This window comes from Struthio camelus, chromosome 3, assembly GCF_040807025.1.
Source record: "Struthio camelus isolate bStrCam1 chromosome 3, bStrCam1.hap1, whole genome shotgun sequence".
NCBI lineage: Eukaryota > Metazoa > Chordata > Aves > Struthioniformes > Struthionidae > Struthio > Struthio camelus.
In genome coordinates, this window is record NC_090944.1 from 1334344 (window position 1) to 1357451 (window position 23108).

At 41.5% G+C, this 23108-nt stretch overlaps 1 protein-coding gene across 24 annotated transcripts in view; it reads right to left on the reverse strand.

Moving 5' to 3' along the window:
- DTNB (dystrobrevin beta) overlaps positions 1-23108 on the reverse strand; it is a 224464-nt gene that overhangs the window by 46481 nt on the left and 154875 nt on the right. For 13 of the 24 annotated variants that reach the window (XM_068936647.1, XM_068936645.1, XM_068936643.1 and 10 more), the window contains 2 exons: positions 21885-21998; positions 17674-17770 (listed from right to left, as the gene is read on the reverse strand). In XM_068936647.1, the coding sequence (XP_068792748.1) occupies positions 17674-17770; positions 21885-21998 (211 nt within the window). Of the gene's footprint in view, positions 1-10139; positions 10161-17673; positions 17771-21884; positions 21999-23108 lie in introns of all 24 variants that reach the window. The other 11 variants (XM_068936641.1, XM_068936637.1, XM_068936638.1 and 8 more) reach the window with 2 other exon arrangements.

Below are 23108 nucleotides of genomic sequence, written 5' to 3' on the forward strand. Positions count from 1 at the left end.
CCAGTGGCACAGCACAGTAGAAAGAACTGGTAATTCCAGAGAAGGAGCATATGCTAGATCATATCCTGAAGGAGGAGTACGCACGCGTTGCTTGCATTGCTCCTAAGCCCACCTCGACACTAAATCAGGTCTTTGACTATAAAGTGAAGCAAAATTTGTTTTAGAAGGTTCAGCATGGCTATGAAATTCAGGAGGGAAGCATAAACCATTTCACATGCTGGACTCTACATGGAAAACCATTAAGCAGTTACAATTTATGCTCGAAGAAAATATCTTGAAATAAATTATTCTAGAATTCTGTTTTCTAGCTTTCAACTTAGCCAAACTCGTCACCACCATCACTTTTCTTAGGGACTAAACAAACATCAAGTAGAAATAGATCTTACCAAAACAAGCGCAAACTCTTTCAGTACATCGCGCTCCAGTCACCTTAACAATATATCCGCAATAGAAATACAAAATCTATCAGCTCATGCATGTCAATCCGAAAATGTGGCAACGTTAACAAATGCTTTGGTGGAAACATGCATATCCAATGAAAAATACCACCAACGCACCACAATGAATTCTCACGGACGTGCAACAAAGGCCTGAAGCACCCATATAGTGGGAGAGCATCTTCTGCCAAACAACCGCTCTGACCTCACGTATGAGATCCTCAACGGTGATCTACAAAATATTCCTCTAGGATAAGCCTAGGAGTGGAATTCTTGATTCTGTTGGATACTAAATAATCACTGGCTCTGGGGAGACACTGTTTATCGTTATAACACATTATAACTTTCCTTCTGATTTACTGTTATACAAACAATTCTTTTCTCTTACTGCGCCACATGATCACACACCTTACCATTGCTCTCTGCTGATATACCTTATCTGATCCACAGGTGCTAACTATATTTTTTCTGTCAGGTGGCCTAAATGATTGCCACAAAAGGATCGAACTAAGGAACTGCATTTAACCTCTTTTCGTTTGGATTTTGCATTTCTTGCAGATCTGATGCAAGATCATTGAAGGTGTAGTTACAAGATCTGCTGGCAACACCTTTCTAGGAAGGCTGTTTATAACCAGGACAATTTCAGTACGCTGATTTGTAGCGTGGCCCCTCAAACAATTGCATCAACATAATTGCAGGAGCACTGAATACTGGCACAAGAAAAAGAATGTGTCAAGCTGGCTTTGCTGTCAAAGTCAGCTTATTGTAAAGCTGAACCCTCAGTCCAAAACTTTGCTTTATCCAACTATGTCATATACCCTGATAAAACAGTATGGCTTCTCCCTACAAACCTTACCTCCTTAACAAAATGCTAAGCTTAAAATTAAAATGTTGGTTTTATTGCCAGATAATCTGGGTATTTAAAAAATATTACTAAACTGCTAAGAAAGAAAATTTCTCATATGCAAGATTTGTAGAATAAAGACATTTTTGGTAGACCTCAAATTGACAGTTTGTGCTCGGACACTCCATAAATACTGTTCTTACTGTGCAGGCTCTAGAGGCATTATCGTTATCTGGACTATGGGTCGTTCATGTCACGGATCCACAGACAGGTCAGATCTTGTGGGGTTTACTAGCTCAAGCACTGTTATCACGCATCTCTATCTCTACATCCAAGGTTCGTTTAGGCTTGAAGACACTATGGTCTCACATGCTGACCACCACTTTGGCATGACATGGTACCCTGTTAACAAATGCTGTTGGATCCACTCTAACTCAGAGGGGCTAGGTGCTGCTGTGCCGAGCTCCCAGACGTGGTGGGAGTAGCGTGTGAAGGCTCTTGCGGTTCCTCAGAGCTCAGCTGAGGTCCAGCTAGGTGCACTAGCTCCAGCAGGTCAGACCCAAGATGACTCTACGCACTCTTTCTGCAACAGTTCCCCTGATCTCCACATTTCTTTGCTGGGGCACATCATGATGCCTGAGCTGGTTTTATATTCCTGTGCTATGCTGGAGCTAAAAGACCATCTGAGACCCTTAGACTTCCTGGGGAGCGCAGGAACGCTCCCCTAGATTGCCCGGAGTGAGCCTGGGGCAGCAGGACTGGCACTGAAACACTATTAGGGAGGCTGGAAAGTGCTGAGACGCGAGGCTGTCTCTGCACCGCCTACCTCTCGTAAGATCTAGGTTCTGCTAGTACCTGGGGCATCCCAGGGCTCACTGCAGAAATAATGGAGAATTGGCTGTATTTAATTGTCCTGAAGAAACCTAGAAAACAAGTGCTGTAATCAGCTTTCACATAATTTCACAAACTCCCTTGAAAGCCACCCCCCCTCACCCTCACTCCCCAGGACAGAGGGCTGGCCTCCGGGTGGCTTGGGGGACCAGGTGGCCCCATACTTCCTGTAGTGAGGTGGGAACTCAAAACAAAACCATGTGTAAATCACGGCCTCAGTCATTCTACCTTAATGAAATGCTTCTCGATACCTTTCGTTCCACTACCCAGACAGCCGGCAGGATGAACAGGGAAACGGCAGTGCCACAATTTCTGAGAGTATACAACATGCAATCTTAAAGAATGCTCCTCCAGTACAGTAGCTCCTGCTGCCGCTACATGTTTCAAATTTACGACACCAAAACGGGGCATAGGAAGGAGGGAGAAAATACTTGAAATGCAGAAATAACCCTTATGACTCTTGGAATCCTCTGATTACATGTGACGTATGACCAGCCCTTGACTTTCCTTACAAATGCCCATGATAAATCTATAGTAACCATTGTATTGTAATGCACACTAGTGCATTCGAGCGTAAAAGCTGCAAGATTACTTCATTTCTAATCCTCTTTTCACAAATCATGTGTACTAAAACAAACAAGCAAGCAAACAAATAGATCCAAAATGAAAATCTCCATGCTGGGCAGCCTCTTGACAGAGAATCTGCTTAGAAAATAAAAACAAGCCTTTCAGCTGTTTTTGAAGTACATTAGAATGAATAAGCATATTTTTCCCCACGTCAAAGGTAACTGTAGCCACAATGTTTTTGTACGGAGCTTTGTTAAGATGGTAGCAGCTTAAAAGAATTTGGCACACATGTATTTCTCAGCGAAGGCAAGACTTGGGAAAGCACAAGAACTGAACAAACTCCTGCCTGTTTCAAATTCTGAAATCCAAAATGTGATTAAGTAGAGGAGTGTGATTCAGGAAATACATGCATGGGACGGGTACTCTGCATAAACGGTTCTAAGCAACGGCTATTACCTCTTAATAGGACAACAGGAGCAGATAAAAAAAAAAACCACACTTCTGCCTGATAATTTTCTCAACTGCCATTTATGGAAATATATCAGGTTACTACGATTCATTAAATTCATATAAGTGCTCTTTACTATTTTGATTTGCCTTGTGCATTTGACAGCACTTAGCCAGTCACCCATGCTGTCTGCGTGCTCTCCGGGATGGGACAGAATGACGAGACACACTCTGGACTCGCAGCAAAAGACAATCAAGCCCCCAGTCAAGTTTCAGGAGACAATCTTCTACCTCATCATTACTCCTTTCAAGCAGGGAACAATCCACAGCAGCCATGTGGTGAGCAACCAGGAGCTCTGTGGCAGCCCTACATTTATTCAGGAAGGCTCTGACAGGCTTCTGCAGTGTTTCACCTTGAGCAGGTGTCCACTAGACACACAGCATTAGAAAGGAGAGCAGCAACCCACTTTCATCTGCTACTGACTGAGCCATGCTCAATCCTCTTAGCTCTGCCCTCCAAGCTTGACACAGAGGGCAAACTACAGCAGGGGAGGGCTGAGCGAGGCCAGAGAAACTTGTTAATGTAATGCAGGGAGTGGTATTGTATCTTCTTTCTCTTCAGACAGAAACCAGACCTTCTGTATACATGAGCTCCCCACCCTAGGTCTACATTTCAGTGCACTCATCCCAGGCGGTATAGCAAGTATCACTGCATTATTCAGTGATTTGTCTCTTACCTGACATTCAACCACCACAGGACAGCATGATCCATCAGAGCAAACAGATTTCCAGGAAAGTAATCTGCATGCGTATCCATGGCTATTCCCTGCCAAGCTTTCCTTTTTTGCATCAGAGAAAGTCATCTGCTAGGGACAGCGCTACCAACCAACGAGCAGGGCGAGATCATCTTCACTACTGATGCCTTATGTCAGCACAGACCTAGCCTTCCTTTCTGAGATGTTTACTGAACATCCTTCGGTATGAAGGACTGGTTCGCCACGCAGCCTTCAATCTCTTTCATGAGCCTTTCTAGCTTTGACATCCTTGAGGAGTTCCATGAAATTGGCTACTAGTGTGGAAGCACAAACTCAAAGTGTACTCTGTGGCACTGTCTGTCTATACTAGAGAATTGAATCATGCCCAGGAGTGTTTCTGGCACTAGAACAAGGTAATTTACACAACCAAGCTGTTAGAATGCCCCTGGCACGATTTTGACACGTTTCAACTAGCACATTCCCAAACAATTCCCAGGCACATTGCAGGGACCATTCCCAATAGGTAGACTGCCACCAGGTTTTGGAGGCTAAGAAAATTTATGAGCATAGAGGCAGGCACTTTCATGCCAGTTGGTCTCAGTGTCAGAGAACTTTTCCATGCACACTTACTAGCACAGACATAGCCCGCATGTCTCAGGAACTGTTACGGTTCTTCTCAGTTTAACCAGAGAAGTCATTTAAAGCTGCCACTGTGGTGGGCAACCAGATCTGGTCCTTCTCCTAAATTTATCCTGAGCAGGCACTTTTGTCTTATTCTAGATTATGGTACCTGGGCTGTCCACCCTTCCATCTAGTAGGTGGCCTTGCACTTATTTCAGAAAAGTTTTTCAGCTATGACTGTAAATGAGCAAGTTGGGGCTTATTAACTATATTGCTGGCAGACATGATCCATCGGTGCTGAGGGTTTGCTAATCTTTCACAGAGGCCAAAGGCATAAACTGTAAATGAATGAGAGCATGCAGCATAAGAAAGCAGCTGATCTGTAGTGTTGAGGCACTCGGAGGAATTCCTAATATTTTTGTTAAAATACATCAGCATGTGATGGTGGGACTTGCTCATCAGGGGGTGAGTGATCCACTTTGGAGAGCAGCACGGGACTTTTGGCTGATGCAAAAAAGGACGTGGAACTGAACAGCACTCTCAGACTTGGATATCAGTATAATAGGATTTCCTCAGCTGTTACAGGATTCTTCAGTAGCTCCCAGTGCTAACATGGGTTGGAATTCCCCATCCAGAGATTTCTACATCTTCTTTGGGAAGGATGCAGGTATCATTTTAGCTTGCTGTTTGGGATCAGCTTTGCTATAGCAGTAGGTTAAGAAGGTTCACCTCAGCGAAGGCTGAGCGTACTGAAAGAGAAGTGAAAAAGTATTGCTGCCTTTACACTTTTCATGCTGACTGAAGGTTATCATCTACATATTCTGAAACTTGAATGAAGGGATGAAAAATGGGACTCTTAACTCCCTCTCATTTGAGTTAAGGAGCAATTGTAAGATTTCCATGACTTCATAAAGATTATTTGGTGACAGTGTGCCCACTTTTTTGGATCAGTAACAAACCTTAAAATTTATGAGCCTCATTTGCTGTTATGACATATGGTTCCTGCCATCGTGCAAAAAGAAAAGATTTCAGTTCCAGTGTTTAAATATTCCCATGTGAGCTTCTTTGCCATGAAGCCATTTCTGAGCTTGCTTGGCATTGAAGCAGTCCTCTTCCGTGAGAGCATGAACGCTTGACCTTCTGCTGGATTTGTTGTATGTATTGTACTACATGCCAAAGGCATGATACGTGTCATGTATATCTGTGACTTTAACATTCCTTTAATGTTCCTTTAACATTCTTCTGAATATTGAATAGTAGGGCTGCAAAGGCAGCTCATTTGACTATAAACCAAAGAGATTTTAATATTTGGTAGATTATTTAAGCTTCTCACCAGCTGTGACATAAAAATGGTCCTATTGTAAATTAGGATCGACATTGGCAAAGATCTTTGCTAGCTTGGACACAGCAATCTTAGCAGTAGTAGAGAATAGTGTGTGGACTATGAATACCTTATAGCATAATACCACATCACTGAAATAATATCTATACGCACAAGGTTTTCCTCAACAATGTGATGAGGACTGGCCCAGTCTACGCAGGGCAGTCCTGCAAAGGGAAAGAGAATCCAGAAGCTTTTGAAATCTTTATGGAAAATCAATTCTGAACATGGGGCACGGAAGTTAATGGACGTTCCTGTAAATATTGGGATCAGAAACAATGGATCTTTCCTGATACAAACTGCTCATAACCTGCCATGATTTCCTGACCAACACTGGCCAAGGGCCATGATAGCTTCTAGGCCTTTTAAGGACATTTTTTTGTCTGGAGTTTGGTCTCTCAGATGCCATTATGGTCAGTTAGTCTTTTGCTGGAGATGAAAGTCAGTTCTCATGAAGTTCTCTGTAGGTGCCCGGTGGTATACTCAGCAACTGAGTAACTTCTTATTAGCCCACTAGCAGCAGCTAAGATCTCTAGTCAATCTGAGAAATACAATCTCTCTTTCTGGCTGCAAATATATGAAAAAACTTTCCCACTAGCCTAAATGTCTTGATCAGCTAGGTTGAATGCTTGATTATGATGACAGCCATGCAGTTCAAAATAGCCATGCTCACCTGGGCATGTTCAGCCCCTGGAATATAGCTTGTGTTGTCTTGGTTAAATGCATGAGATGGCTTTTTTCCAGGAAGTCTTTTTTGCTGGCCAAGCAACTTGCTCAAACGTAGCCAAGAAAGCCCATCCTCTTCGGCCCATCTCTGTAAATCTTGCTAGCAATATGGAGAAGGCAGAACCAGACTTGCAGCTTCAGCAGTGAAGGGAAATCAGAAACTGCAAAATTGGATGCTGAGGCTACTGCTCTTGATCTGCTGCCAGTCCTGAATCAGCTATTGTCTTGTTGATCTGCCTGTTATTTATCTTAACCTTTCATGTAAATTCATGCTGCCACCACATAATCAATCCACTGTGTTAAGGGTTGAGATTATCATGACTTTCGATCACTAAGCCACTTGGGCCCTCTCTTCCATGGGACCTAAATGGTGTTCCACATTTCCCTTCATATATGTTCCAGCTGTTTCTGGACAGAGGATGAGATGGAGCCGTCTGAGCAACACTGTAGACTGGTACCCCTTCCTAGCTACTGTATGGTTTTAAGCACTTATGGAGAGGGAAGATATGACTCTACAACCACCAAAACTGGCAGAGGTTCGAAAAGATGGTGGGATGTTTGATAATACTTTAAAGTTGGCTGTGTTTCTTTAACCTGAGCTCTCACAGACATTCAGTCCTTTATCCAAGTATTTCTGTTGGATGATGATGAAGTCATCACATACATTACCAAGCCAGCGTATGGTTCAATGAGTTCTTCTGGAATTCAGACTGCAGATAGCCATTATCTCCCTTCCAGAACAGCAAAGATACCACTACACTGGTGACGTGTAGGGTTGTGGTCAGCAGCATGAAGTTCAGCTGGAGGCCAGTCACTAGTGGTGTGCCCCAGGTTTTGATACTGGGTCCAGTACTGTCTAACCTTAATTAATGACCTGGATTAATTAATGACCTGGATGATGGGGCAGGGTACGCCCTCAGTAAGTTTGCAGATGATACAAAACTGTGAGGAGTGGCTGATACCCCAGTGGGCTGCACTGCCATTCAGAGGGACCTTGACAGGCTGCAGAGATGCACAGAGAGGAACCTCATGAAGTTCAGCAAAGGGAAATGCAAAGTTCTGCACCTGAGAAGAAATAACCCCGTGCACCAGGACAGGCTAGGGGATGATTGACCAGAAAGCAGTGTGGCAGAATAAAGACCTGGGGGTTCTGGTGGACAAGCGAACCACGAGCCAGCAGTGTGCTCTTGTGGCAAAGAAGGCCAAGGGTATCCTGGACTGCATTTGGAAAAGCATAGCCTGCCCCTCTACTCAGCACTGGTCAGGCCACATCTGGAGTGCTGGGTCCAGTTCTGGGCTCCCTAGTAAAAGAAAGTCATAGAGCTACTGTAGTGAGTTCAGGAAAGGGCCATGAAGATGATTAAGAGACTGCAGCATCTGCCATATGAGGAGAGACTGAAAGAGCTAGGACTGTTCATCCTGGAGGAGAGAAAGCTGATCTGATGGGGGAGTATAAAGAAGATGGAGCCAGACTCTTCACAGCGGTATTCAGTGAAAGGATAAGAGGCAACAGGCACAAACTGAAATATAGGAAATTCCATTTAAACATAAGAAAAAGCTTTCTTACCGTGAAGGTGGTCAAGCACTGGCACAGGTTGCCCAGGCAGGTTGTGGAGTCTCAATCCTTGGACAGGATGTCCAGTTGGGTTGGTCAAAACCTGCCTGGACAAGGTCCTGAGCAATCTGCTCCAGCTGACCTTGCTTTGAGTGGAGGGGTTGGACTAGATGACCTCCAGAAATACCTTCCAACTTCACCTGTTCTGTGAGTCTGTCTGTTTACTCAGCCAAGTGGAACACCGTGCGCTGAGACCTCTAGTCTCCTCAGGCTGCACCTTTACGCTTTAGAGGAAAGCAATTTCAATCTACTTCAGTCCATGCAAATGAGAAAGGATGTAATGTTTCAATTCCTACATATCAGCAGCGTGGCCTTCATTTGGCCAAAATTTGCTGTCTTGAGTTTCATATCCTTTCTGGCTCATTCATCATTGCTTCCAACAGAATGGGACTGGGTGAAACAATGTGTTGACATTGTTTTAGCAAAAGTTGGCTCTCTTATCCTCTTGTAAATATAGTGTTCCATAGAGAGAGAAGGGAAGTAAAATCAGGCAAATTCTTCCTTTGTTATTATATTTACCCTTCTTCTATATCCATAATCAGGATGAACATCACAACACAGGAAAAACAAGATAACATAATATTGCATTTCCATCTAGATGCTTATTCCTAGTGATTATGCTGGGTAAGAGAATGACACATAATACAGCATTCCACTTGCAGTGTTTGAAGTGGGAGGACAGGGACTGTGGTGTCTTGGTTGTTTTCCTTTCTCCAGGAAATTCCTTGAAGATCACTGCCACATGCTGCAACCTGGTCCCTTCATTAAGGAAAGAATTTCTGCAAGGCACCTTAGCAAACCCCGGGATACATCTTCACAGGCAGCATCAGCCAAAATTGAGTTGGGATTCAACAGAAGATGCACACTTACCGCAAGCTTCTCTTTAAATTGATGACAGAGTTTTAGGAAAAGGCCTTTCATGAGTCACCAAAAGCCATTTCCAGCACATGCAGCACTGTGAAGCGTTTTCAGCAACAGAAGCCACCCAGAAATACATACCTCCTTACAAAAAATAAGTTAAGAGCATTTTCAATTCATGTAAGATATCTACTAAACATGTAAAAAACCCAGCATCAGGAAACACAGGACTAACCTTTGTTAACGCTTTGCGTACAAAGAAAAACACAGTTGGAAATGCTGAAAAATTGTTCTGCTGGAGAAAAGACACTGAACATCTGGCTATTTCTGAGAAAAGTAGAAGGGCTCCCTCTGGAGTGGATTCCGAAATTAACACAAGATTCAGGTTTTCATAGGTATGCAAAGAAAATGAAAATCCATAACAAAGCAAACACGTTCTTGTCTCTTGTTAGTTTACTCATTTTGTTTACAATGAGCATACTGGGACTAATACAAGGAAACTATATCATGACTGAATGACATGAATCCATGCCTCGAGTATTAAGCCATTAATTAGTTTTCATGCGTGAACCTGTTATGTGGCAGAGGCAAATTAAACGTTACCTGAAGAGACGAGGAAGCTCTTATTAGCATGTAAAATGCTGCAAAGAATCTCCAACAAAATATATTATAAAGCAAGCTGAGAATTCACATTCGCAACCCTGGATGGTCATGCACAAGTCTAAAAAACTAATGAATATAGTCATTGGTTGTATACACATGGCAACAAACTTAATTTGCAAGGGAGAGAAAAATAACTTTGAGGGCATACACAAAAACATGCTCTACTGGAAACTGATGAAGGTTGTTTTCAATTTTACAAACAAGGAAGACCCCACACTTCCTACCCCAAATTCTGCTGCATGGTTTATTTGCATACAATCCAATTAACAGGAAATTGTATTTTCATGCAGAAAGAAAAAAGAGTTGGATCACCTACAAACTGAAGTCAACTTACTGCCTGCTTTTGCTCTTCTTCCTATAAACGTCGGCAAGAGAAAAAGGTGAAGAGAGAAACAGGATAGATTAATTATCATATTAAAAAGAAACATACATACACAAAATAAGAGATCAAATGAAAGAACAGAACACAGCAAATTGCAGAAACATCTGTATACACAAAAGGAAACAAGGAAGGCAGACGTAACAGCTGCGGTGAGAAAGAAAAGGTGTAATTTGTTCCATCTCTCAAAAGAAGTTTCTTGTCTAAAATGAACGTCCGTATTTGTGAAAGTTGAATATACGGAACAGATTTCACAGAGATCTTTTCTTTTATGCAGAACCTTTACTGGCTTCTCTTCCTATACTGGACTCAACAATGTTGCGTCTTCAAGATCATGCTTTCAGCTGAGAAATATTAGACTACTATCCTCTGAAGTCTGCAAATACCATTTGAAGCGTGCAGCTAGCCGCTGCACTACATTTGGTTTTGTGCGCGCCCAAATCTTCCATCCCAAAGCTGGAAAATGTCATAACTTGAGAGGTGAAATATCTCCTTCTTGATTACAGATCGACCGTTACCGCTGGGCCTGCAGTGACCTCTGCGCATCAGATCTCAAGTTATTAAGAGCAGCAAACGATCAGAACTAGAATGAGGAGAGAGAACCGGGAGGCAAAAACACTAAGGCTGCGGAAGGAGTAAAAATCATGCAGAGACAAATCTCTTTGCTGCAAAGCAACAGCGCAACTTTCGTCAGTATGGATCACTACTAATTTGGAAGACTGAGAAAGGTGAAAAATGGACGAATTTATCCTCTTCTGAATGACAGAAATGCACATTATGCTCTCTGCTGGGCCAGCAGAATCGCTCTCCAGCTTTAAAGACGTTACTGGCTATGAGCAAGATAGAACAGAGTCAGGAATTTCTGTCATAATTCAAATGATGTTATAGATTTTGTCCTTGCATTACAGGTAACAACGGGAACACCGTTATCAGCTCTAAGGGCTATTCTGTCCCGGTAACAGTGATGACGGCTGTGGAGGAGCTCAGCGTTCGTGGCGGGAGGAGCGACGGTGTGCGTCAGGAGGAGAAGGTGGGCAGCACGCTTCTGAGATACTTGCGTACGCAGACATAGCAATTGCAGCTTTTCCAGCTGCTCCAACAGTGGCTTTGCACAGGCCGTCACTGCAGAGGGCAGCAGGGCCACTGGCAAGCGCGTCCCCCCCCCAAAATTCAGGTCACAGAATTAAAATTCCCAGAATAAAAGTTCATTCTGGCCTTAAAATCTGTGAACCTATTTATCCAGCTCCCCTCATTTATTGCCTGTCTGAGCAAGACTAACCAGAACCTGTTCTCCAATTTAGAGTAGTTTCTTCTCACTGACCGCTACATTAAAAGCCAAAGATATTTTCATAACTGCGCACTAAGGGCACTACAGGGATATCGATGGACTAGATGATCTCCAGAGGTCCCTTCCAACCTAAACCATTCTGTGATAGCTGGACATGACTGCAGAGATTTAGAGATCTAGACTCTAGAGATCTATCATAACTAGAGATACTTTTGATTTTTTTCTCTCAAGACTTGAGGTTCTTGCATATATATATATATTTAGGCACTGATGTAACAGATGTAGGATATGATTCCACTGCACTATGAATCAGTATCAGCTGCGGAGGCCACTGTGGCCCTCCCCAAACTCCCGCATGTTTCCAGTTGTTCCTTCTACCAGCGCTGGGACTCATGAGACCAGATGGTGAGCCAGGTCAGGGAAAGGATCTCAAATGATCTCAACTCTACAAAAGAGCTGTTAGTTTGAAAAATGAGGCTTTAGCATTAGCTACAGATGTGAAAAGAATCTCATGAGACTTGCAGCTTTGCTAGAAGAACTGAGCAGTTATTAAATAAATCAGCAAATCAACTAGTGAGGAAATTCTGATTGAGGAAATGGAAAAAAAGCAAAATGGGATATATTTGCAGAATATCCTTGTAGCTTACAGAAAAAAACCCTGCAAGAAGGCAGACAATCATCCCCAGTGACTATATATTAGAAGAGTGCTAGCTGATGGCACTAAGCGATCATAGACGGCTTCAGAGGGCTTGGAAACAGAGCTGAAGAAAAAGGAAGGCTAAGCTAACAGCTGGCTGAGCAAAAAAAGATTAAAAAAATACTAGAAAGAAGCCACTGGCAACATGACTGACAGATCGTCACCTTTCAGCTCAGATGGACAGCCTGCATCTCATGGGCAATGGGCCTGATCTGCTTGCTAAAACCTGCCAGAAGGACACGACCTTCGCAGCCAGCAGGGAGTTCAAAGAAGGCCATCGCAGCAGCCCTTCAGACTCCGAGGCTACAGCATTAAACTACATCGGGCCAGGGCCTGATCTCTGGCATGATCTGCACGTGTCCATACTATTAAAATCTCTTAACACCCACAACTGGATGGCCTTATCCAAACTGCCTACTGGGAATGGATCCTGGCCCCTGCTAACCTCTGAATCGGGCTTGGAGATCAGCTGGGAGAATGCTGGTAGGCCTGGGCCAAAAGCACGTCAGGGACCGCTCCGGCAGCCTGGTGGGACGGCAAGGTGAGTGTCCATCCAAGGAATGCTTTCTTGCACGAATGAATCGACCAGGGCAGACACAGCCAGGGTTTCACAAGTGTATTGAACAATGACAGCGCTCAGTAAAGAGCTAGACGACCAGGACTTCTCTTTCGGGAAAAAAAGTCCAACAAATCCCCGTAATTGTATAATGGAAAGCTCCTAACAAGAACGTTAAATTAGTGATTATAAAACATTTAGGCAGAAGGATAAATAGAAGATGTGGAATGACACTCTATGCAAAAAACAAGCTTAGCTGTAAACTGCGACAGCGCAGATAGATCAATGTGCCGGCGAAAAAGCATCAGAGCAGGACGCTACTTCGGGGGGGGGGGGGTTGCGTTACCTCTGCATGAGTAACCAAAAGAGCCTAGGGCCCTTCTCTGGCTCTCAGGCTAACCCACACAGCGTGCCTCACCTCCTACGGCGACTGGCTCAACGGCTGGGGCTCAACAAAATAGGGTGCAAATGAGCCTGGGCCAACGTCTGAATGGTCTCTGGGGGCTGCTCCAATGCGGCTGGCCCAGGGCAAAACTGGGACGTGGGACATGCTGCCAATCAAGCGGCATGAGTGACAGCAGGCCCGTGCTCCGGTCCACTGGCTAGTTTAGTAGCAGAGAAGTAGCCTTATAAACTACTGAACCAATTCACAAGACAAAGATTTTCTAAGGAAAAGATGCTGCAATCAGTATGCGGAAACTTTCTTTTGGACTTCCTTACAACGGATATAGATAAGCGGATTGATGACTACAAGTCCGACATGAGCACATTTAATACAGTCAAGAAGAGGACAGCATTAACTATCATAAATGGTTTATGCTTTAAAATTTTTCAGGATTTAGAGAAGCTACAAGTGAAAAGGTAGGAAAAAGCAAGATTAAAATATATGGACAAAGATGAGGAGGAAGTTCTTTAGAAATGCTTTGTTATTTACACCATCAGAGTATAGTAGAATTTGGGTAAAAACTCCCGATACTTTGAACGGGGTTCATCTGTACCCATGCGTTCATCTGTACCCATTGAAAAGATAGGCATCAAATATCAGCTAATCATCTAAGCTCACTCTACATTTAGTAAAAAAAAAAAAAAAAAAAAGAGACGAACCTCCTGAGAATAACTATCTCCTTCCAAAGATATGTTTCCTCTCTCTCTTGTTTACAGATGGAGCCAACTTATCAAGCTAAAATGAAGACAGCATTAAAAAATACTTTGTAAATATATGGAAAAAATACAAGCACTTAACAGTATTATAAACAGAAACTTTGGAAGTTCACAAAATGATGAGAGAAGCTAAAAACTTCAGGGGAAAATAAATGTCTAGCAGGGCTAGAGCCCACCCAGGAGGAGAGTTTAAAATGAATACAAATATCTGAAACAAAAGAAAGCCTTGAGTTGGTGTGCATTGTTTCTTGATAGTGATGGTAAAATTCTTAATATGAAAACAGGAATTAATATTTCTGTTCTGCGTTTGAATAATAGGATGATGAAGTGTTTTTCTCTTGTAGTTGCCATTAGCAGTGAAACAGTGTTTCCAGTAATAATGAAAAAAGATGCTAAAGAGTATCTACTAGAAATACTATTTTTAGATCAGTAAGCCTGGGCAGACTGTAGCCCAGAATCTTAAAATAATTACATAAGCAGGTATCTGGTTCAGTTAAGGCAATTTTTAATAGATCCTGGAATACCAGGGAAATTCTGATAGGCTGGAATGGGCTGTCTTGCCCTGATATTCAAAAAGGGAGGTAACACAACCCAAATAAGTATAAATATCTTGCCCTGTCATTAATTTATTCAAAGTAACAGAAATACTGATATAAGATGCAATTGATAAGGAATATAAGTAGCATTATGGCTTCAAGGAAAACAGGCGAAATAAACCTGATTTTGTTACTTGAATATGTTACACGTTTGACTTCTAAAGGAACTGCATAGACGTAATAATTTTCATATGACACAATTTACTCATGACGTTCCCATTAAACAGCTAGCACTATATAAAATCAATAAAGCACATATTACATGGAATAAGAAATCGACACTGACAACTTTCAAAAGGCAGTCTTTGGTGCAGAAATGCACAAAAAGGAGGAGAGTGATGAAGTGTAATGAAAGCTACTCCTGTAACTCTCTGTGTAGTGCTGCTAAGACTTAGAGAAGAATTCAGTTTGCTTTTTCACAATTTAAAAATATTATTAAAAATCTGGAGAAGGCGAAGAAATCCACCATAAAAATGACTGAAGTACAATATTGTGAGAAACTCAGCAGAGCTCTGCCTGACTAGCTGACTTGAAAAAGAAGATTGAAAAGTGAGATGAGTAAGTATCTTCACAGGAAAAAAACGGGGGTATTGAAGTGCCCCTTGAGTTAATGGAGGAGAAACCACAGGCACCAAAACCAGTAGGTGCAAACTGAATCTAAATACTTGAAAATTGGAAACGGGGCATATATTTTTAAGCAAATTTGCACGGGCAGTGGATTTTCCATTTTGATATCTTCAGTTCAAGACCAGATTTCTTTTTGGAAGATGCTTTAACCCATCAGCAGCTTTCAGGCTCATACAGAACTAACAAGGGGAGACTCAAGGACCCATATTACACAGTAGGTCAAGCCAAATGATTAAAATAGTTATTGGATCATAGGATATTTCAGGTTGGAAGGAACCTCAGGCCGCCTCTAGTCCAACCTCCTGCTCACCAGAGCTTTATCTAGGCTGGTTGTGAAAACCTTCAAGGAGGGAGACAGCACAACCTCTTTGGGCCCCTGCTCCACTGTTTGACTGATCTCATGGGGGAAAAAGTATTTCCTTAAATCCAGTCCTATTTGCCCTTAAAAATTGTAAATAATTTTAGGAACTGGGGTAGTAAATGAGAAGATATTAGATTTGCAAATGAAAAGACCAACAAGAGGAAGCTTCTAAACTAACATTCTGTATAATACAGGCTACAAAATGTCATTAAAGTTTGCATCAAGCTCATAATTTCTGGTAGAGGTGGACTGCACAATGCAACTTAGTGAGCGGGTCCTAAAAACATTAGTTTATGCGGACTGGTTACGGTTCCCTTCCCTCTGCTGCAATATTCTTGCCTCCCTCCTACGTCTCCCAAATTGCAGTATCTGTCATTTGTGCTCTTGTGCTCTTTCCTCACTGCAAGAGCCTCTGTGCTTTCCTTATCAGCATGTTACTGATTTCAGTATCCTCTGCTGCTGCGCAATAAGCCACGCGCACATCTCCTACCAGCGGGGCAAGAGGAAATGCACGCTGTTTGGGCAGTTAGGAGATGAGGACATGATGGCCAGGCAGAGAGAAAAGGTTTCCCGTGCTACCTGCCTGCCGCCGCTTGGCTGCTGGGCGGATAAAGCTCTGCAGGTTGCTCTGTGGCCCCGCATGTTGGACAGGCTCACAGGAGTGCATTTCTCTAAGAAAGACGGTCAACTCTGCCTTTAAAGCTCTCAAAATGGAAGAGCAGAAGGTCAGGCCAGGTCACAGAGCAGCCCTTTACCCTAAGGAAGATGGTAACATTTACATAAGGTGGTGTTTTGGGAGATTTATAATGCAAAGGCTTATGAGTGCTTTGAAGATGAGAGGGTCTCCAAAAATCTCAAGCACGAGCTTGTCACCATGTTAATACAGATATCAAAGCTGAATCTGTTATAAAGAGACTCTTGGAATGTGGGCAGCAAAAAAGTTTTGAATGCTAAGAGTGTGATCATCTAAACCACAAACGGTCACATACTTCCTGATACAACAATTTTTTGTCTTTTTTTTTTTTTTAATTTGTATTTCAGTTTTGGATGCCCATCTTCAGAGATATTGCACTTTGACTTTTATAAAGGTTTAGGGTCCACAGAACTCAAGGTGAATTTCTGACTGACTGTCTTCAGCATTTTTAGAAAGCAGACATCAACAAAAAATTGTAGTGTACAGAATCACTGACAAAAAAAATCCCACAAACATTAATTCTAAGTATGTGCTCATCTGCACAGGGTAATCAATTAAAACAGTTGCCTTCGAATGGTATTATTCTATTATAGCCTCTTGTATACACATTTTTATTCCGGATTGCAAAACTAATCTGAAGAGGCACTGCACTTTGAATTTATACACTATGTGAATTTATTATCAGTTTCAGGTGAAGACAAGCTCTAAATTCATCTGGAAATATTAAGATGTGCCTATAGCTAATCTGTGGTCCGATCAGCATAATGCTGTGATATCTCTCCCACTTCTTCTGTTGCCTATCACATCCCTGTTGTGTCCTGTCTTAGATGGAAAACTCTTTGGATAAGGACAAGGTTTTCCCATTCATTTAACAGAACGAGGCTCTTATCCAATTTAAAGAATGGAAAGAATAAATGTATAACAGTATTTCAGGCCTATGAGTTCAGCTCTGGCAGTAGACTGAAAAAAATAATGGATCCTCATCAGAAATCCAAACAATAACGCGCCCCATAGAGCAGAACCAACACCCTCCTTGTCTTAGAGCAAAAAGAACGGACTCTGCAGATGTCGAAGGAGCAGCGTAACGCTGCCTGGCGATGCGCGCTGCCCTGCCACTGGGGAGTCAGATTCTGTACTGCAGTAACTACAGTTCCCAGTTACACTTAGAGAGCTGAACTGTCACCCAGGACTGCAGACACGCTCCTTCCTCACTGCAATATTCCTGATGATTACCAAATCTAACGCTTTCTCTCCAAAGCCTTCCAAATAGTATGGGTTCTCCATAATTTTAACCAAAGCAGCAGCATATGAGCCTGAAGACCCATTAACCATCTGGACCAATATGCAGAGCCAGTGTAGAAATGACTATTGCAAATTCCTTCCATTGCTTATGACGTTGCTTATGTATAATGACAAGGCCAGCAAAGTAAGAACCTCAGAACAACAACAGCGAATGCCAGACCTGTGGAAGAGAAGGAGGTACTGCATTGCTGAAATAAAATGGCTTACTTTGAGCAGTTTCATTAGCCCTTCAAGCTGCACCATCAGTTCTCTTCTGCTTTCCTGAAGTGCAGACATCCTCTGTTCTAGTTCATCCTTTCTCTGCCTGTTCAAGTTACATTAAATAAAGTGTCAGAAAATACACTTTGGGTATTTCAAAACCACTTCAGGAAATTCACCCATAGAACTAAATCTTTCATCACTCCCCCCTGCCTCCAATTTAAAAAAATTAGAGCAAATCACAGTACAATCACCATGAATCCTACACACGACAATCAGGCTTTTCATTTAAAATCCAGAAACCTGAAGTCAGAGTCTTCCTAGTGGGAAGCACTTTTTTAAAGCGTTGCATTTTGAGAAAAAAGCCAGCGTCTTTTTAAGAATACTCTTAATAATGTCAGACCCACGCATCCTGCAGAGTTGTCATACAAGTAAGAATGAACCATGGGAGGAAAAAAAGTAAAAAAGAGGAGTAAAGGCTGCACATATCTGGAAAGGAAAGGCACTGGGCTATCGCCTCTCTTAACGGAGACTCTGCAGAGCTATTTCTATCTAATAATGTGACATATAATCTTTGAAATATTTGCTGTACCAACACCTATGTTCATTCTAATAAAATTAATAGGAGGTAGTAAGTGGCCTTCATTTTCCTGGGCATAATAAAAAAATCACTGTATTTCTACAAGTGCCAGAATGAATGTCTGTCTGGGAGAGACTTAAGAAAATACGACTGTATGGTTCTATTCTATATTTAAAAAAATAAAGAAGTAGCTAATATAAGGAAAAATTGAGAGATAAACTGTAACATATGCCAAAAGTTCAGAATCTTATATGACTTAAGACGTGCTGGACCCACAAATGACAGCTAAAGGTAATGATAAATAACTATAAAAAATAGAAAGGGTTATTTATTCATTTACAGTTATTTTTGTGGCTATAATAATGATTACTCTAAAGTTAAAGGCCTCATAAATTGTAGACTGAACTTGAAGATTTCTTAGGCTATATCTATGTTTTATGTGATACAGTACGGATAAATCATTCCGGGATAAATCATTCTTGTTCTAGACTTGCCTACTGGACAGCAGAACCTGAACAAGAAACAGGCTATTTACTTACACTGAATAAATCTGTTGAGTATGGTTTGCTTTTATTACGGTAACTGTGAACGTGGCATACAATAAGCATTCACTGCAGCTAGAAAACTGTCAAGACTATGTGGCAGAATTAACTTGTTTCTATATGGGCACTTAAAAGTATTAGCTATTCTAAGTATGTCATCCAATAACATTTTGCATTTGGAAGAATGTGGTTTTTAAATGCCCAAACATATCACAAAAATAAGGCATATAAAGAGTTGATTACACATGGATGGTCACCTAGAGTATGTTAAAAAATCATAACAGACTTAGCTTTACATGTTTATATGATCTGTTTTTTTCTCTCTAGGCCAGTTCAAAGTCTGTAGCTCTTTTTTCTATAACTCTCACCATTAATAATCAATTAACTATTGATATCAATAATTAATATAATATCAATAATTTTAAAATTACTATAATTAATTGTAACATAGCATTCTGGTAAAGATTAAAAATCAATATAAAACCAACAGATTAAATACGTGTAGCTCTCCAAACGTATTTGCTAATGAAGAATCAACATCAAGGTGTATATCTGATTTTGGCTTAGGTTATTCAGTTTTGTTTTCAATGACCTAGGAAGAAAGAGGAGGTACTGTTTGTCAATAACAAAAACATGCTAAATGCTAAATAATAAATTTGATAGGTCAATCTCTGGCGGCATAAATGGAAAGGTGTAGCTTGGGAGCCTGGAGCAAACAGATCCATGGCACCCATGTATAAACGAGCATCCTGCGTACTTGCAGGCAGAAGAAACAAAGCATATCTGCATTACAAGGCAGGCACCCGAAAGTATGACGAATCTAGCCTTACTCCATCCAAGGGTACATTTGCCGATGATGTGGTAGAGCCGACTCATCTGCATTGTCTACAGATTTTTAAAAGTGGGACAAATCGATTTACCATGAATTAACATTTTCATGCTTTCCAAGCTTAAATTCCACTCAACGCTTGAGATCATTTGTAAACATGTGCTTCAATATAATCAAAAGCAAGACCCTGACATGTTGGTCACGCAGGTTTGGGGGATATCGCCTGAAAAGCCATGACTTTGTGCAGTACTTCAACATTACAGATAACTAGCTCAATGTGAACTTCCAGTGTGACGCTATGCAGTCAAGAAATTAGTGTGCACCTTGAATTTACTAACGGGAGTAATGTTTGGTGGTAAGAAAGCTAATATTACCTCCATCTATAGCACTAATGAGACTACTTATGGGATACTGCAGCCAGTTCTGGGGCCTATAAAAATATAAAAGATGCAGACAACTTAGAATAAACTTGACAGCAAGCTAAAGAGGTAGCTGGAGATTTGGCAAACCTGTTTTATGGAGAGACTGCAGAACTTCAAGCCATTTACCCAGAAGAAGGTTAAGAGCGGAAGGAATTGCCTTAACAGTGTCAAAGAACGTGGTAGTCTCTCTGTTAAAATGAAGGCTTGAATGTCGTTCTGAAATGGGAGCTCTAACCCAGTCAAAAAGGGTTTTGTAAGAGCATTACTGCAAGAAATTTTCTGTGCTGTGCTATTTAGAAGGCCAGACTAGACAATCAGGATGACTCTTGATAGTCTTTATAAGCTGCAACTCAAAACTTTTTTTCTCCAATGACTGTTTGCCAAAGGCATTTACAAATTTGAAGCTGAGAAGTGGCTGCAACCATCATCCAACTATTTTCCTTCAGCAAAATACAAGCCCTTTAATTCCTCCTAGTTAGCTCTCCTTTATGCCCAATAACCTGTATTTTGGTAAAATATCTTCAGGAAAGTCACCAAGGGACTGAGAATCCACTGCTCTTCAGATTACTGTCTCCCTTTGAAAAACATATACCTTATTTATGGTCTGAACGTGTTTGGTTTCTACTTTAAGCTCTTGGTTCTTACGATACCTTTCTCTGCTGAATCAAGCAGCTGTTCAACACCCAGTATTTTCTCCAGTAAAGTGCTTATTCACCACAACCAAGTTGCCTCACAATCTCCTTTTGTCCAGCTCCTGAGTAACTTTTGTGGATATTTTCTGCACCTTCTCCATTTTTAAACATTTTGAAAAACATGGAAACCAGAGCTATGCAACACCCATAAGCTGGAGACTTTCTAAACTAATACCACTTTCTTAGAGAAGGAAAAACGATCAGTGAGGTGCTGAAACGGATTATACTGTAGCAGATTCCATCTGAAAAATGAACGAAAGAAGTTGAAAGCCTTAGATCTTGTAATATGGGGCTGGATCATACTTTACAGACATTGCCTTCTGTTGAAGTGGCTTCCTTCCAAGAGCATTACACTTTAGGGAAATTTTTCAAATATTCAAGGTAATGTCAAGTGGCAACAACTGTGCCATTTCCTAAGAGGACAGACAATGTTTACTCCAACAAATGAAATATAATGTAGTTTTCAAAGAGCTGTTGCTGCCAAAGGCTTAAATTTCAGAACCTTCCTCAGATTACAGATGGCATTTTTTGAAGGCTGAACTGTCAATTAGCTAGTAATAGAAGAACAGTTATTCAATAAATAATATATTCAATTAGTTATTCAGCTATTCAATAAAATATAGCCAGAGAATTCTCTTGTCAGTACCCAAACTATGACACACTTCATTCTGAAACAACTGGCAATTTTCCCCTGTCACTTCAAAATGCAAACTTAATCAAAAGGCTTTGAAGATTTTTCTCCAACTTTCTCCAAAAGTTTGGAGCTATGAACTTTCAGAGATTCACTGATTAATCAAATAACTGACATTTATCTTCAACTTCACTCTTTTGGAAAATAACTACCAAGCAGCTAATCCCAGTTCTGCTAGTTTTTCTGTCAAGTTTTCCTTCTTTCCAAACAGTTTTCCAAACTATCCAAGGAATACATTTTAAGTATATCTTATTTTCTTCTAAATTCATTTTTAAAATGGCAAACTATAACATGCTGTCAGGCTTCAGAATTCAGTAGATTAAAATAACACCTTAGGGTTATCAAAGGGATGCCACTATTACACTGCTCCACACAACAGTTAGCATCGTCTGTGCTACAGAAGAGACCACTTAGGCTGACTGGCAAAGCTATCAAATGCGCATAAGCTCTAGATATTTCTTTACCGTAGAAGCCTGAGTTCGGCTAATAAAGTTGGGTTCTGCTGGGCTTTCTCAGGTGTGGGCTGGGAGGCTTGCTCATGCTCCAATCTGAGACGCTGAATTTCTTGGAGTATCTCTCTATTTAAATTACAGAGGGAAGATTAAGGAGGAAAAAGGTTAGCCTCTACATTGCTCTTACAATACTTATATACACCTTCAAGCATGCTTTCTGCCAGCCCCTGGCTTAAATACAGCAAGTTTTTTTGATGATTGACACAGATTCAAATCCAAGAAAGCTTAAGTTAGTGCAGTCCAATGAACTGTTATAATACTCATAGAAAATTTATTACTGAAGTAATGAGAAATATGAAATCACTTCTGTGCCACATGCTGGCAATGTCTCTTCAAAACCTTTCATGTGGGATGGGCTCAGAGACTGTTTTAAATGGAAAAGAGTTACGTTTTCAGCATAATCTGCTCTTCCGTTTGCACCTACTGTAAGAAAGACTTGAAGCAGTGCTGCCAGCATTTGCAGCCAGTGCTGGTCCTGGTTCGTTTCCTGCTCACCTTTATAAGGTCTCCTGGCAGGTCAGCAGGAATAAGAAAAATAACAGTTTCTGACCGTATCAGCTCAAAGTAATAGAAATAAACTGCTCATGAGGTCTCACAAAGCGAATGCAGCTGGTGTGCACTCCAAACTGCCTTTGCATTCGGAGTAGCTGAAGGTTAGGAGACATATCACTGACTGCTAAGGCCTCATTTGTTAAAATGTAAAAGAATCCTCCTGATCTGAGAGTGAACATTATAATCTCTAATTCTCTCCCCCGTCGTTCTTTTTAAAAACTGCTGAGCTGCTCTTCCTATAAGGTTTCATGACAGCACTGAAATCTATGATCTCCATGCATAATTTCAAATACCTGCAAACTCTCTTGGTAGCATGCTTATACCATGCAAGGATCAAGCTGTTCACATACTCTCCAGGAACTGGGACTCCTCTAAAGTAACCTTATTAAATATATTTGTCTGGTCTGCTGAGGGTGCCTTGATGATGCTCAAGACCCCAGCAAGCCCACCCATGCAAGCTCAGGTGCAGCTGGAGCTTGTCCTCTGGAGCACGTGGAGACCTGAGCACACCTGGGAAGCTGATGTGCCATCAGGCACCCACAGGATGTCCACAGGCAGCCTACAGGCTCTCCATGCAATAAAGCACATTATGCTTGCAACTGCTCCAAAGGCTGCTTTTTTAGA